The 16,581-nt window shown below is 37.7% G+C and overlaps 1 protein-coding gene across 2 annotated transcripts in view; it reads left to right on the top strand.

The window, feature by feature from the left end:
• Positions 1-16,581, top strand: part of LOC118006428 (succinyl-CoA:3-ketoacid coenzyme A transferase 1, mitochondrial) — a 122,838-nt gene that overhangs the window by 62,535 nt on the left and 43,722 nt on the right. For both annotated transcript variants that reach the window (XM_034999094.1, XM_034999093.1), the window contains exons 10-13: positions 214-308; positions 1,959-2,007; positions 7,989-8,061; positions 8,672-8,747. In XM_034999094.1, the coding sequence (XP_034854985.1) occupies positions 214-308; positions 1,959-2,007; positions 7,989-8,061; positions 8,672-8,747 (293 nt within the window). The remainder of the gene's footprint in view (positions 1-213; positions 309-1,958; positions 2,008-7,988; positions 8,062-8,671; positions 8,748-16,581) is intronic.

Below are 16,581 nucleotides of genomic sequence, written 5' to 3'. Positions count from 1 at the left end.
CAGGAAAGCACATTAATGTTATTGAAATTAGAGATTTTCTGTTTTAAAGAGATTACAAAATAGTGCCTGGAGAGTGAGGAGAGAATGTATTCAGTGATTACATTCAGAGCAAGTGCCCTTAAAGTTCAGAAGTTCAGATTTATATATGTGGCAGATTTATGGCATAATCTTTTTACCTTTTATATAGTGGACCTTAACATCTTTTTTCCCCAGCTAATTTGGGCATAGGAATCCCACTTCTGGCCAGCAACTTTATCAGCCCAAATATCACAGTTCATCTGCAAAGTGAAAATGGAATCCTGGGTTTGGTAAGACAGATTAATGTTTTATTTATCCAGTCTTGGTGGAAAACGAGATAGTCCATCTAGTGAAATCTTCTATAAGTTGTTAAAGTTCCCAGCCTTATTTTTAAGGTAGTTTCCTGACTATCTGAGCTTTCTGTTTGTCCTGTGTCAGCTTGTCAGTGTCTACCTCCCCTCGTGTACCTGCTTCAGAGAGACCTCACAGTGTCCTGTTCAGATAACTTTAATTTTTGTGTGGTTGGACAAGATAATGAAGGTCATAAAAAATTCTGTATTTAAATAATGATCAATAAGACTCTGAATGAGAAACTGAAAAGTAAGGTTTTTACTTGAGGAACAGGGACATTTTTTGATTAATTCAAAAAAATTCTTCTTAGCTAATTCTCATTTTGAGACCATGTTGTTCAAAAGGGAAGAATTTTTCTCTTCCTCAAGATTAACCTTCCAGATGAGCTCAACATTCTCACAGAATTTGGATATACTTTTAATTCAATACTATAATAATAAGAAATACTTTTGTTTTCTGGATGACATTTTTAATGTAATATTAACTATGGCAGAGATTATTTGTAGTTTGGCCAATTTATAAGATTTCTAACCTCCTGTTGTTCTCAGTAGATCTTAACTGTTAATGCAATAAAAATTGTATATATGGAAAGTGTATATCTCGTCTTTAAGACATAAATAGTGATCATGAGCATATAGTTGATACTGATTGAGGCAGTAATCATGACCATCTTCAGAAGCACAAAACTGATATGAGTCTGGATAAAAGATTCATATTGCAGTCAAAGACTCCCATATCTTAAAAATGTGATTATTTATAGAGTGATCAATTCCCTCATTTAGGAGACCAGGGAAATGAGTTGATGTATATTATCCATGGTCAGTGTTTAAAGGGAAAATTTACATAGTCCTAAAACGTTAGTTGCCACTTCAGTTTATTTAAACGATACATTATTTGGTCCCTCTTTTTGAAAGCATGTTAGAATTTCCCAGCTCAGATTTCCTCACTCTTGATTCTGTCTTATTGCCTCCCTGACTCCTTTTTCCATTTCCTCCTGTTTTGTTTACTATATGTTATGTTATGAAACTACTCACCCCATTCAAGTAATGTAGAGATGCCTTATAAAAATACATACAAAATTAAAAAGCAAAACTGGGAGTAACCAGGCAAAGGGAAAATAAGGGCATCAAAACTTAGGTGTTGTGAGAGATAAGGATAGGACTCCAAATTCGAGCCTTTAGATGCTGCATACCAAAAAGATGAAACTTTGCCTCTGCATCCTTCTGGTCAAATAAGGCAGCCATTTTGTTTGTAGTCACTGATACCACCAGGAAGATTTATGAGTAACATTGACTGCATAGTACGTACTAAATAATTAAATTTTTGTTTTATTTGACCTATATTTCTAATAATGTAACATTTCTTTCAAACTTTGGTAATTTTTAAGAAATACTTTTTATCACAGTTATTAGTATAGGAAAGACTAATCAATATGAGCAACAGCCATGAAAATACTGGAATTATTTTTAAAAGGTTCATCTCAAGTCTTTTGATAGTAATTTCCTAGGGTTCTTAGAGAAGTTGTTTTTGTTATGATTTTAATATGTTATTCAGTGAGAAACTTACTAATTCAGTGTGTGCTTTGACAGGGTCCATATCCACTACAAAATGAAGTTGATGCAGATCTAATCAATGCAGGTAAACTCCCTCATTACATGTTTTTCCAGTGTTTTCCTTTGCTGTTAATTTAGTTCTTTGCCAAATAAGAGAAAGGAGTTGGGCGTGATTTCTTTGTCTTTTCCTGGAGAGTGCTCCAATTGTGTTTTTCACTGAGGAGGGGGGAGAGAAGCCTTCCCAGTCTCTTCTTTGCCTGGCTTGCTCTTCAGAGATCATCTCTTACTTAGGGAAGACTCAAATAATGGAGAAATTGCAGGTGGGGCTACATATAACGGCAAGAGCTTTGGTGGGTCAATCAGTCAGGGTCCAGGCTATACATAGAGAGCACTCCCCAAATGGGGTAATGAGAATTAAAGGAAAGGACAATTTACAAGGGTATGACTAAGATTGAGGGAAACCAGGAAAGGATGGTGAAGCACCACAGGGAGTTATTGTCACCCTGAGGCCTTAAGGGACAGCAGTGGGAGAGGGCCACCTAATAGGGTCTATGGCCTTTGGTAGAGGAATGCAGCCATCTTACAGAAACCTGGACGAGGGGTGGGGGTCTTCTCTACTGGATCTTCTTCTTGTGCCTTCCATTGGCCAATCCCAGGTTGAAATATGTCTGCCTTCTTGTGATGTGAAGATTGACAAGTGGATCCATAGAGGCAAAAAGAAAAGATCTGGCACACAGGGGTTTTTGTTCTGAGCAATACTTACTGTCCCCTAGTCATCATTGGAATAGAAGAGCATATCCTTCAGAGGTTCAAGGTTACTTAGAGTTGTACTCTGCCACTAAGTACAACCCAGTGATGTGAGTAATAGAGATTTTTGAACTGTCACTCTAGCCTGTCTTCTTCATTCCCACATTTATATGCTTTGCCTTTTATTATTAAGCTTTTTATTTGACTGTGACATACAGTTGCATGTAGTAGTAGCCTAGAGGAGAAAAAACCAAGCCAGACCCTTTGGCCGTTGTGACTGCCCATGCTTTTTGGGGCTGAAGGTTATCCTTACATTGAGGCTGCTCATAAGAAGCTAATTTTTATACTCTAGCATGTTTTCTTTACCCTCTTTTACTCTTGAATTCACTCTACCCCCACAAAAGTATTATTCGTACATCACATTCAAAAATAGTACATGAAAATCTCAGAAGAGCAGCAATATTAGCTGAACATAAAGGCCAGCTGCCAAGTAGAATTGATGTTTGAAACTTAGAATTTTTGGAAGTAAAACTGCTTCTGGTTGAATAGTTGAATTAGCTAACACGACTCAACCCTGAAAGGCCCACTGTGATAAAGCAATGACATTTAACTAAGGCTGTAATTTAATTGTACTGTACCCTTTAGCAATAGCTCATTGATTTGTGAAAATATTTGCTGCTTGGTTTGATTAATTTATGATGTTAGTGAGTTATTTGCAAAATGAATAACTCTGTTTTCCACATTTTAGGCCTGAGTTCATAGAACCCACTTTCCTTGGAAAAGTAGTTAATCTTTTCAGTGATTATTGGACAGTAGGCATTTCTGATTCCATGAGCTTAAAAGTAACTCAATTGTAATGAAGCCACTAGTTTTATATTTTAACTCCTGAAATACCATGCATAGTCTTAGACTGCTTTGTAAAACAATAATTCATTGCTTTTGGGAAACCAAGCTGCAAATCACCTTATTAATATTTTAACTCTTTCATCCAAGTTCTGCTTAGGATTTATGTTACTTTTGATTTTGGAGCTGTCTAAATTAGGGAGGAAATACTTCAAGCTAAAGAGCCCAGAATATATGTTGGTGGTCTCCTCAACTCCCCAAATTTGGAAGTTACCTGGAAGATCAGCCCCTTGCTTGTATTAATTTGAAAGGATTTTTTTAATTAAAGAATTTATTTATTTATTTATTTATTTATTTATTTATTTATTTATTTATCTATCTATCTATCAGAGAGAGAGAGAGCGAGTGAGAGAGAGTGCACAAGCAGGGGGAGTGGCAGGCAGAGGGAGAAGCAGTCTCCCCCCCTGAGCAAGGAGCCTGATGCAGGACTTGATCCCAGGACCCTGAGATCGTGATCTGAGCTGAAGGCAGACACTTAACCGACTGAGCCACCCAGGTGTCCCTGAAAGGATTTTTATAGAAATCCCTTGGAATAAATACAAAGAGTTCTATTTCTGGGTATAATCAGTGTATTAAAATTTTAAAATAGCACAACTATTTCTAGGGATCCCTTCTAAATAATCTCAAGGTTATGAAAAAATGAATTACCACCTTACAGCACTATTTGGTTTGCAGCATACTTTTTCATACTTATATACCATTTGAGCCTCACGTGAAAACTTACTGTACAGATTGGGAAACTGAGGCCCCGAATAGTGATGTGATGTCCCCAGGATCCCATTGCTAGGACTGGACTCACACATAGTCTCCTGGCCTTTTTCTCTACACATTGCACTATACCCACTGCTAACCTAAGTTTTACAAAGGGGCAGAAGGCTGTGCTTACAGCAACATTTCAGAGGTCCTGTTAAGAGTTGCAGTATTCTGATACAATTGTGAAATTTCCAGTGAGTCTCACATTTCAGCTTTCATATTAATGTACATTTTGCATTCTTCTCTATTTCTTTTAGGATTTATTTATTTATTTATTTGAGACACAGAGATAGAGAGAGAGAGATCATGAGCAGGGGGAGAGGCAGAAGGAGAGGGAGAAGCAGGCTCCCCGCTGAGCCAGGAGCCCGACATGGGGCTCGATCTCAGGACCCTGGGATCATGACCTGAGCCGAAGGCAGACACTTAACCATCTGTCTTCTCTATTTCTTAATTGTGTTTTCTTTTAATATACAGTGTTTTAAATGACTTACCTTTGATTAAAACTGCTTTAGAAAGAACCACCATGTTAACCTCATGTCTTATAAATATCCCTGGCCCCTGCCATGTGCCTCTAGGGCACTGGTTCTCAGTAAGCAAGTGCGGATATTCGACAATGTCTGGAGACATTTTTGATTGCCAGTGTTATCGTCAGGGAGTAGGTAGAGGTCAGGGATGCTGTCAGTTATTCTACAATAACTGAAACAGGCCCCCTTCAAAGAGTTATCCAGCTCCAAATGTCAGTAATGCCTTCTCTGGAGGCCCTTGTGCCACAGATGAAGAATCACAGGCCTGCAGACTAAGGTACAAATAGTATAGCATTCAAGATCTATCTGATAGTTGCACCTGCCCTTTCCAGCTTCATCTTCCACTACACCCTTCAAGGACTCCCCTGTCCACCCATCCTGCACTACTGGATCTGTTCTGATTGTGACTCATGCCTTCCTTCCTCCATGCCTTTGCTCTTCCTGTGCCTATCAGAGTTTTGGTTCTGTCCCCTTCTTTTTGCATCCCCATCTCCTTATCAGTAATTTACTATTGAAATGTGTTATACCCGTTCTTCAAGCTCCAGTTCATTTGATCTTCTGTGGTTCAAAAATGCCCCTCCTTTGAACCTATAACACATCTAGTGTCTCTCATTTTGCCTTGTAATTAACTATTCATGTGTATTTATCTCTCTAGCTGAATAGTATATTCCTTTTGCTTAGGGCAGTGGTTCTCGAAGTGTGGTACAGCATCAGCATCACCATCACCAGGGACTAATTAGAAATAGAGATTCTCAGGCCCCATCACAAGCCTACTGAATTACAAACTCTGGGAGTTTAGCTCAGAGATCTACCCTCCATGTAATTCTGATGGGTGTTAAAGTTGGAGAACCATTAGTTTAGGGCATCTGTGTTTGGTTTGTAACACTATTTAAGGCACAAAGCAGCCATTTACTTGATATTGAGTAAACGACATGTTAAATCATGAGCCAAAGGCCTCAGTAACTATGAAATTGAAGAACTGTGTTTGCCCAAATATCATGAAAGGATCTAGACACAGAGAAGAACTGGAGGAAACAGAAATTAATCAGGAATAGTCAAATAAGAAAGTTCTTTTTCATTAAGATATTGATTGTATGTTGATTACAGTTATTTCTTGACCAAATTTGGACATTGTATTTGAAAACATGGATTCAACTTCAGGACATCTATTTTTATTTAGATATTGGATATTTAAAAATACTGACAACTAACTTGGCTTCCAGAGAATGTAATTTATAACATGCCAGAATGTATTAGCAGGTGCCTGACAATAACTATTTTTTATGAGCGTTGTTTTCTGGGCTCTTAAATAAAACTATGCTCCATAAATCATATCGGTTGAGCCAAAGCCTCGCACTGATCTCCAGGTTTCCTGTGAGCGGTAAATAATGCTTTCTATGTACTGTCAGCTGGTGGAGATTGCCCTTTAGAAGTCATTGTGATTTAGCACCTGCAGAACAAAGAATTGAGGTTTTTATGTTTCTCTGCTTTTTTGTCCTACACATTCTTGGTCCTTGCATATCCACCTCACAGGAATGGTGAAGAACCGAATTTGCTGGATATGGAAGTTGCGTTAGGATCAAGTTTAGTTGTATTTCACCTGTCCTGAAACCTAGAGCTCCCAGGCTGGCTGTATAACTCCACCATATAAGCCAGTTGCTGGGTCCTGTAGCATTTATCCCTAGAGGGGCGATGGCATTGTCTCTTTTATAAAGTTGGTTTGGAGTGAGAATAATAAACATGACAATAATAAAAACTGATGTTTATGGAGTCCTTTCTCTGTGCCAGGTGCTGTAGTAAGGACTTTGCATGCATTATCCAAATCTTATGTGCTTCCTAAAAGCCCCTACTGACCACACCAGAAAGTATTTTCCAAACCTTTCATCTTTATAGTACTTCGGAAGATGTGAAAATGTTTCCCCTGTCTAGAATCAAACTCCCTTGGGGAATAAATATTTCAGCTTGATAAAAATAGCCTCTTTCTCTCTACTTGAGCTCAAATGGAGAGGGATGTCATTAGAGAATTTAGCTTTCAGGCAAGGCTTGAGAAGCTGTGAGGGTACAGCTACGTTGCACACCTGGGCATGATCTGACCACTCTGGTCCAGCTTTTCTCTGGTCCAGCCCTCGAATCATAACTTCTCTTCCCCTTCTTTTTGACGGCTTTATTACACTTGGATAATGCATGTGGTGTTCTCATACAGTTGACTTCTGTTTGGCAAAGTGGCATGTGAGCACTTTTCTGGTTAAGACCAGAAGCTTCCTCCTGGGCACTGAACAAACAGGAAATGGATCACAAAAAGAAAACAGCTGAAGTATATGAGGCAGGTGATACGATTGGTTGTGTGGGGACTGGATGACCTTGAAGATCCTTTCCAGCTGTGAACTTTGATTATGAAGTATAAGTGTTGGAAGAGGTCTTTCCAAGAGGACCTCTTGGAAGTTACCATTAAATATGTGAGCCAGCATTAGGATGCTATTTCCTGATCTCATCAAAGTCCTATGAGTTTTAACAGAAACAGGAGCAAGAAAGGAAATATGAGGCTGAGAGAGATTAAAAGAAGAGATTCAGGCCTAATGATATTAAGGAATTAGGGGGCACCTCACTTTCTAGATCATTTCTTGATTTTTAAGAAACATCTGAGGAGTATCTTCTGTGTCATTCCCTTCAAAGTTGTGTTTCTTCATGCTTATTCCACAATCTCTTTGCTCCAGTGACTTCCAGTAGCACTGGATTCTGACAGGTGCATCCCAGGGACACCTTTTCCCTCACTCTCATCAGCATTTTGCAGGGGCTTGTGGAGGGATTGGGGCTGGGGAGAGGTGGGAATGGTTAGAGGCGACAGGGGGTGCTTTGTAGAGAATTTCAAAAACAGTAATAAAATTAAAAGTTGGTCTGCTTTCTGCTGTCACCGTGCAGGGGCAAATCTGAACAGTGCCACTGACTAAATACTCCTCCTCATAGGGCAACACTTCCCACTGTGTCTCCCACAGCCCCATTGCCACAGCAGTTTGGTTAAAGGGGCCTCAGTTCTTTAGGAAGCAGAGAAGGTATAGACCTCTCTCTGCATGATTTCCACTCTTAGAAATCTAATAGCTTTTTCTTTCCTTTGTTTCCTTTCTTGTGTATGTGTGTTTAGGCAAGGAAACAGTTACTGTTCTTCCAGGAGCCTCTTATTTCTCCAGCGATGAATCATTTGCGATGATTAGAGGGTATGTAACAACGGAACCCCTCATGTTTCACATGGCATGGAATGAACTGAGTCATCCCCTGAACATGTTAGCAAGGCTCCGAAACATAGCCATGTCTCCCAGCCAGAAAATGGTCATGGGCTCATTCAGCTGCACCAGGATAGGAAATTATTCACATTGAATGTTGGGAATTGGAACATTGAACTCACTGTTATTAAAAGAACCCCCCAAATGGAATATATATCTATGTGCTGAGAATATTGAAGTAAAAACATTTTTAAAGTTCTTTCTGAGGATCCTCACATTTTCTACAAAACTGTGTTTTTATTTTCTAGCTAGTGTTTGCCTTCAAATCAAGCCTCATTCCCCCTCACCAAAGGAAACAAAGTCACTGTGTACACCTGTTTTTAATTTGTTTTTGGAGACGATATAAGCTATACTTTTTTTCAAGAACTCTTAATGGTTATTTCTCTACTTCAGCTTGAGCTGATTGATTTGGAAAATCGGGTGTTGGGTGGGGGAAAGCAAATTTATTTTGGAGGGTATAGAATTATTTTAATTGCTGGCAATTTCAAGCAAATGGGACATAAAGCTTGTGAAGTTTGCTTTATATTTCCTTTTTCTCTCTCAGGGGGCATGTCAATCTAACAATGCTAGGAGCAATGCAGGTTTCCAAATATGGTGACCTGGCTAACTGGATGATACCTGTAAGTAGACATTTTTCTTCTAATTTATGCTTGGGTCACCATAATTATTTTTTAAGCAAAATCTTGTTGAATTGCTATGAGAGCACTATATAATTATTATAAAAATAAGGAAATATTTTAATAATATTTAATATTTTAGTCAAATTTTGTTACAACAGCTACTGAGAACTATTTGACTTTGCCTGTTTACTGTGTAGTTGGAACTAAAAAGGTAGGGTCAGGACCAAAACATAATTTTCCATGAGGAACAGAGAACTGGGGAAGATTATAAATAAATGGGTTAATTCTGATAAAAATAAGAAATACCAATGTTTATTATAGCTCTTTTTATAACTAGAAAGAACAGTTAACAAGTTCATTAATTTTATGTTGATGCTATATTTTCTTATTCATGGTGATTAAAAACCTCTCTTGATTGGTTGATCATGTGACCTCATCTGTAATCAATCACATTGTCTTCTGTTATGGAGTACAAAACTTGTGATGTTTAAACATGCTTGTGAAATGCAAACAGTTTTCACTTACTAATGGCCTAAATCAAGGAAAAACCACTTAGAATCAGCTTTGGAAAAAGGACTGCAATCAGTTGACTTAATTTATGAGTGTAGTTTGTTACATTCCAGGTTGTTGCTTTTTGATATGTATATGGAAACAAATAATGCATGTCCATGATTATGAGCTCATTTTGGCTGGTAGCTCAGGTTACTTTTTCTGTGTGTATACCTAAGGATTTCTGTGTGTTTTTCTGTATCGTCAGCTATAAGGAGTTTAAGCAACTGATGCTGGTATTCTATGATTTGAAAGTTTTTCTGAAATCGCTTAGATTATTTTCTCTGGTAATTTTTTGAGGAAGGTGAATTAATATAGTTGATGACAGTGTTAGAGAGCTCTTTTGATCTAATAAACCATGAAATATTATTTTAAAGTTTGAATAATTATTAAATTATTAATAATTTAATTGGTTCTCAAACTTGGTTGCATATTAGAATCACCTGACAGTTTTAAAAAATATTGACGCCTGGGTCCCACTCCCAGAGTTTTCCAATTTAATTAATGTGGGATGTAGCCTAGACACTGAGTGTTTTATTTTATTATTTTTTATTTATTTATTTGACAGAGAGAGAACGCACAAGCAGGGGGAGCTGCAGGCAGAGGGAGAAGCAGGCTCCCCTCTTGAGCAGGGATCCCGATGCAGGACTTGATCCCAGGACCCCGGGATCATGATGAAGGCAAACGCTCAACTGACTGAGCCACCCAGGCGCCCCGGCACTGAGCATTTTAAAAGCAACCTTGTAGCCAAGTTTGAGAACCAGTATATTAAAGAATAATCATAAATCACATTTAAAATGTAAGGGAGAGGGATACCTGGCTGGCTCAGTCGGTAGAGCATGCTGCTCTTGATCTTAGGGTTATGAGTTCAAGCCCCACATTGGGGATAGAGTTTATTTAAAATAAAAATAATAAAAGAAATAAAATGTAAGGGAGAAATATCATTGAACCATTACTAATAAGAACACTTAGCAAACTATGGAATATATTGTTATTTTAGTTTAAACATGTTTATTCTAAATCAGCCATGGTTGTAAGAGTTGGCAGCTTTTGGAGGCTTCAGAAAAATTAGGGAGGATCTCCTGAATGTTGTACGGTGAATCAGATCGACAGTTTCTGGGAATACTTATTTGTATAGAAAATCAGAATATATTTCTATTTTCAAATTTTAGAAAAAGGCCATATGGAGTAGTAGAAGGAACATAAAAATGTAAGCCCTGGGTTCTAGCCCTGACTCTACCCAGTAATCAAGGTGTCACCTTGAACATGTCACTTAAACTCTTCAGGTTTAAGCATCCCTATCGATAAAATGAGGATTGAAGATTAGATTATTTCAGGTGTCCTGTCTGGCTCTCATAGCTTAGTGGGTAAGAGCAAGGGCCCTGTAGTGAGACAGACATGGGTGGAAACCCGGTTTTGTCCCTTGCTAGCAGTGTACCTGAAGCAGTTGCCTGCTTTTCTTCATCTGTAAAATGGGAATGATAGGATACTACCTACTTTATAGGGTTATATAAAGGAATGAATGATGTAATGTATACGAAGTACATATCACTTTGTATATGATGTATATGAGTTTGACACACAGTAAAGCTAAATAAATGGCTTATTATTATGTGGTAACTTGAGAAAAAGAAGTTAGGGGTACCTGGCATAGAAGGGAATAGAATTAGTTACTATGAACAGAAATAATCGAGTTTTAAATGTCTGTTTCTTTGGACTGTTAACCAGTTTTGAAATCAATTTGCACAGTGGTCATTAGCATGGAGCAGAAACATGTTCAACACATTTTTGTCTTCGGGGAACACGGGCATCTTTAAAAAGTCAGTATATGTTTTGTTTATATTATGGTTTAACACACAGAGAGGCTGGAAGCTCTCACATACATTCTGTAGTTGTCCTGTGTAGGAAAGATTTTTCAACATGTATCACATCTTTACATATCCTGTGGAGATTCCTGTGAGTGATTAAAATATCAGTGGTTTGTTACTTTATAATTTTCTTAATACTGTCAGCGCTCATGTGTTTCCAAATGACTGGACCTGGTGGGGTGGTGATGGAGAACTCTGGAGTTCCGAAGGAACAAAAACTAATCATAAAAAGTGTACTTGTGTCTGGTTCCACTCTTTTGGTAGTGGAAGTTGGTAGTGTCATTTCTTTTTTTTTTTGAGAGAGAACGTGAGCAGGGGGCGTGGGGAGGGGCAGAGGGAGAGAGAGAGAGAGAGAATCTTAAGCAGGCTCCATGCCTACCTCAGAGCCCGACACAGGGCTCAATTTCACAACCCTGAGATCATGACCTGAGCCGAAACCAAGAGTTGGGCACTTAACTGACTGAGCCACCCAGGCACCTCAGTAGTGTTATTTCTGGTGAGCTTTTCTTTTGTTCCTTTAGTAACTGATAATCACTTCTTGGATTCTTCATATGTGATGCATAGTGTATATTTTGACTCTTTCGAATGCAGAATAGGTTAAGAGTCAAGACCATGAGCTTTAGTTTGTAATAAATTTGAATTTCAGTTCTCTCCCTAACAAATCATACAATCCCGAGCACATGTTTTTGTTAGGATTAATTGAGAAGAAAATGAAAAGTGGCCACTAAAAGCACTCCATAAATAGTGGCTATTTTTATCTTCTTCAGTGCTCTGTTTCTTAACATTAAAGAGGGAATATTTGCCTTAAAGTACACTCTTGTAAGCAAGACTATGTTCTACAGTAGCTAGTACAACCTGCTTATCATGAGCTCATATTCAAGTACCAAAAATTAAACCCTTTGAGGACACATTTCTTGCTCTTATTGGTTATGGATAATATACAGCTTATCCTCTTTATATAAAGTTTCAGTGAACAATCTATTTCTGTTTGTCCCAAAGATTTATGTTGATTATTAAAATTTAGATATATTTTTATTGCAAGATCTGGCAGTTAAGCTGAAAAGTTTGGCTTTATTATATCATTTTTCATATACTTTTTATCTTTTTACTGAGTTGAATAATCTTTCAATGGTTGTAAAGCCTTGAGTTTCTCTGCATCATGGCATCCCCATCAATCATCACGATGTCAGATTACAATAAACATTACGCTTTTAAGGCAGGCAAATGGTATGGATACTCTTTGTCTTATCCTTTCATAGCTTCTTAGTATGCAGTGCTGGTCTCCTGTACACAGAGTTTTAAAAATTCTGCCCTGAGCATCCAAAGAGAGAAAATGTGACAAAATAGTCATTGGCTCCTTCGAGTTCCCTGATTATCGTGACGACGGTAAAACCCCAGGCAAGCTATGAAACTGTGGACAGATGTGTAGCTCATTGAATCTGCATTCAGAACTGCTCTGGCTTTCCTAATGCCTATTTTTGGAAAACAGCTGCCGTAGATTATTGACTTGTGAAGGGAAGCAGATGTGTATGGGCAGCAATGGAAGCTAGTCACGGAAACCGTGCAACCATGGCCTGCCGGACACGGCTGCTCCGTGTGAGCAACACAGCAGTCAAGGGTCTGCTCCCTCTGTGTGGGGAGAATTGAAACGAGGGAGTCTTAAGGCAAAGGAAAACAGGACGTATTGTGTTTGTTTTTCCCTCACAGTTTTTTAATTTCTTTGTGCATTTTAAAAGAAGAAATACGAATTGGTGTACTCATGTTATGCTAGATGTATGAGTGCATAAAATTGGTTTGGTATTCGAGTTGTGTCTTTTTTAAATAAAGCTAACTCTCTAGTCTTCTGTTTGTACAACTAAAGAGGTTTGCGTTCAAGATTTAAACAATGTTACGTCAATGATATCTCAATAAAGCTGGGAAAAAATTTAAAAATTAAAAAGATTTAATCTAGTGGTTTAATTGCATCAAGTATAGTCTAAATATTAAATCCATAGATACAGATATAGAAATATAAAGATTTAAGCATAAATATATAAACATACAGATGTAGAGATGGATTTAACATATTTGTCTTGTTCAACAAACCAGAGGTAAGGAAAATGGTGGAGAAAATATGTATGTGTGGTATTATGTCTTTACAGTTATTCAGTAATACTTTTGCCATATCAGTGTAATGTAGTGGAAAGTGTACAGAATTTAGGGATTAGACCTATGCTTAAAATACTAGTTCTGTCACTTATTGGTGGTATGGCAGATCATTTTGTTTTAGTATACTCATTTATAAAATGAGAGTGTTTAACTCATATGCTTGTTCTGGGGATTAAATTAGTTCGCTCAACAAATATTTATTAGGCAAGTATTAAGGGCCATGTACAGTTCTTGCCTCTCAAAAGATGCAGCAGTTAACAAAACAGATGAAATTCTCTGCGGTTACGGAGCTGATGTTCCAGCGGGGGTCCACGCCTGTGGCCCGTGTGCCGACTCTGGCCTGCTGCCTCTTTTTGAAATAAAGTTTTACTGGAACACAGCCACATCCGTTCATTTATGTATTAGCTATAGCCCTGTTAGTGCAGCAGCAGCGGAGCTGAGTAGTCGCAGCAGAGACTGTATGGACTGCAAAGCCTGAAATACTGGCCTTGTAGCACTTCACAGAAAAGCTTGACGACTCCTGCCTTAGGTCATTGGTCTGAAACTTTTCCTCTTTCCTAATATAAGCAAGTAATGCTATGAATTTCTCTCCATGCACTGTATTAGTGACATCCCACAAATTTTTACATACTGTGTTTTCATCTTCAGTTCCCTTTTTCTTCAAAATACTTGCTAATCTCCCTTTGTGATTTTTTTCTGTGACTTGTTGGTTATTTGGAAGTATGTCACTTCACCTCCAGATATTTGGTGATTTTCCACATAACTTTACTAATTTCTAGTTTAGTTGTCTTGAGGTCAGAGAACATACTTTATATAGTTTCCATCCTTTTAAGTTTGAAATTTATTTATGGCCTGGAATACAGTCTCTTGTAGTGACTGTTCCAGCTGCACTGGAAAAGAATATGTATTCTGCTCTTGTTGGGTAGAATGTCCTATAACTCAGGTCAAGTAGATAGATAGCATTCTATCTATCAGTTTTCTATGTCCTCTATCAGTTATTGAGACAGGAGTAATGAAATCTTCAGCTGTAATTGTGCATTTGGCATCTTCTGCTTTCAGTTTTATTACCTTTCGCTTTGTATATTTTAGAGATCCATTATTGGTTGTATTAGTACGCAGTTAAGGTTGTTAGGCTCTTTTAACAAATTAACCTCTATTATTATATCCCACCTTATTTCTGGTAATATTTTGTATTCTAAAGTCTGCTGTCTGATATTAATATAGTCACTCTGCATGGTGTATTTTTTTCCATTTTTCTACCTGCAACCTATTAATGTCTTTATATTAAGTGAGTTCTGTAGTTAATATATAGTTAGGTCTTGATCTTTTATCCAGTTTTATAATCTCTGACTTTTAATTGGAGGTTTAGGCCATTTACATTTATATGATTATCAACATGTGGGCTTAAATCTATCAGCATATGATTTTTTTGCCATTTGCCCATCTGAGTTTTTTTTCCCCCTCTTTTGGGTCAGTTAAGCATTTTTTATGATTCCATTTTATCTTCACTTATTGACTTATTTTCTTATTTTTTTCCCAGTGGTTCCTCAAGGGTTTACAATACACACCTTTTATTGATCACAGTCTAAGTAATACCATATCACTTTACATATAATGTAAGAACCATACAGCTGTAAACTTCTGTTCCCTGCCCTTATCCTGTTGGTCATACATTTTATTCTGCATTTGTTTTAAACCGCATGATACTTTGTTATTTTTGTCCTAAGCATTCAACTCTCTTTTAAAGAGATTGAAAATGAGGAAAAAAAAGTGTATGTTTTGTATATTTTTATTATGTAGTATAATTTATATCTGAAAGTTATGTATTTCCCAATGTATTTGCTCTTTCCTGCACTTCTCCTTTACATTGACCCAGATTGCTATCTAATGTTATTGTCCTGCTTGAAGGACCTCCTTTGATGTTTCTTACAGTACAAGTCTTATAGATGTCACTGAGGCTGATTCTTTCAATATTTGCTTTTCAACTTTGTTACGGTTAGTTGAGAGAAGACTTTAGTTTCTCAACAAATACCTCTATTTTGTATTTTGAGATCTCTAGTCAAATTCTAGTTGACTAGGTCTCTCTGAACCCAGCAGGGCTACTGGGTTCCACCTGGGTTCCCCTCCCTGCACTGGGTTCCCCTTTCTAAGCAGTAGGCTGGGGCATTGGTAGGCCTACCTCACTGGTTTTCCTTCTCTCAGAGATCACAGTCCTGTACTGCCTGTTTTACAATATTTGAAAGCTACTTTTTTTTCTGTATTGTTTAATACCATTAATAACATTTTTGAACTTAGGTCTTTATATATTTCTTGGATGATTTTCTTAGTATAAATCCCTAGAAGTAGAATATGTTGGTCAATTTTTTAGGGTTTTTGATGCATAATGAATTACTGTCCAGAAGAATTATCCCAATTCATACTCAAACTGTTTTCATTCTATTACCAATGCCGGTATTTTTTCTATTCTATTATTTTGCATTTCTTTAAAAACGGCCATCTAAGACTGTTTAAAGAGCCAGCACAGCCTTACTCTGCTGCCTTACTCCTCACTTAGTCCTCTTCTCTTTTGTTCTGGAGGCCTTCCTTTTAGCTGTTAGCAGTTAATTATCTCTTATCAAATATTGTTCAGTGCTGCTGTCTTTGGTCATTTTAAAGATCACATTCATGGTGATTGTTCTCTGTGTTAGTGAATGTGTCTGAACAGACCAGCTGTAACAAACGTGTGTGTGTTTCCTGTATCCAGTATGTTGAACAAGCTCTACATGTGGGATGAAATAAAAACACAGCTATTTTTATCTCCTATGGTGTCTTTAACTTTATTTAGTTAGGGAAACTCTCCTTCTGCGTGACATTTCAGCTCATTATCCGATAATATAATAACTGTCACTGGGTCACTTTAGTTCGCAAACTCTGTTTTGATTCAAGACTTAAAGAGTCCAGTTCAAAATAATGAACATTGCTTCAACATACCTTTAAACGCAGTGCATCTCCCCTCCCTATGACTCCCCAACTAGAGGCAAGGCCAGCTGTCTGCATTTGGGAAAGGTTTTGTGTGGCATTCTTCTGCTTTTTTCTTCATTCACCTCCTCCCCCAATTCACTGTTCGGCATCTACCTGGGTAAAAATTCAGGAGAACCAGAAGGCAAGGAAATAGGGCGGAAGAGTTCTTACAAAGTGCTATGAGCTGCTTCCCTGCTCTCTGGTCCTTGCGGAGAAAGCTGATCCCTTTTCTATGTGTGGGGTCTTTGGAGACCCCCTTCTGGGCCCCT

The sequence above is a fragment of the Mirounga leonina genome, unplaced genomic scaffold, assembly GCF_011800145.1.
Source record: "Mirounga leonina isolate KUSES-001 unplaced genomic scaffold, KU_Mleo_1.0 Mir_96, whole genome shotgun sequence".
Lineage (NCBI taxonomy): Eukaryota > Metazoa > Chordata > Mammalia > Carnivora > Phocidae > Mirounga > Mirounga leonina.
This window is presented reverse-complemented; position numbering and strand designations above follow the sequence as displayed.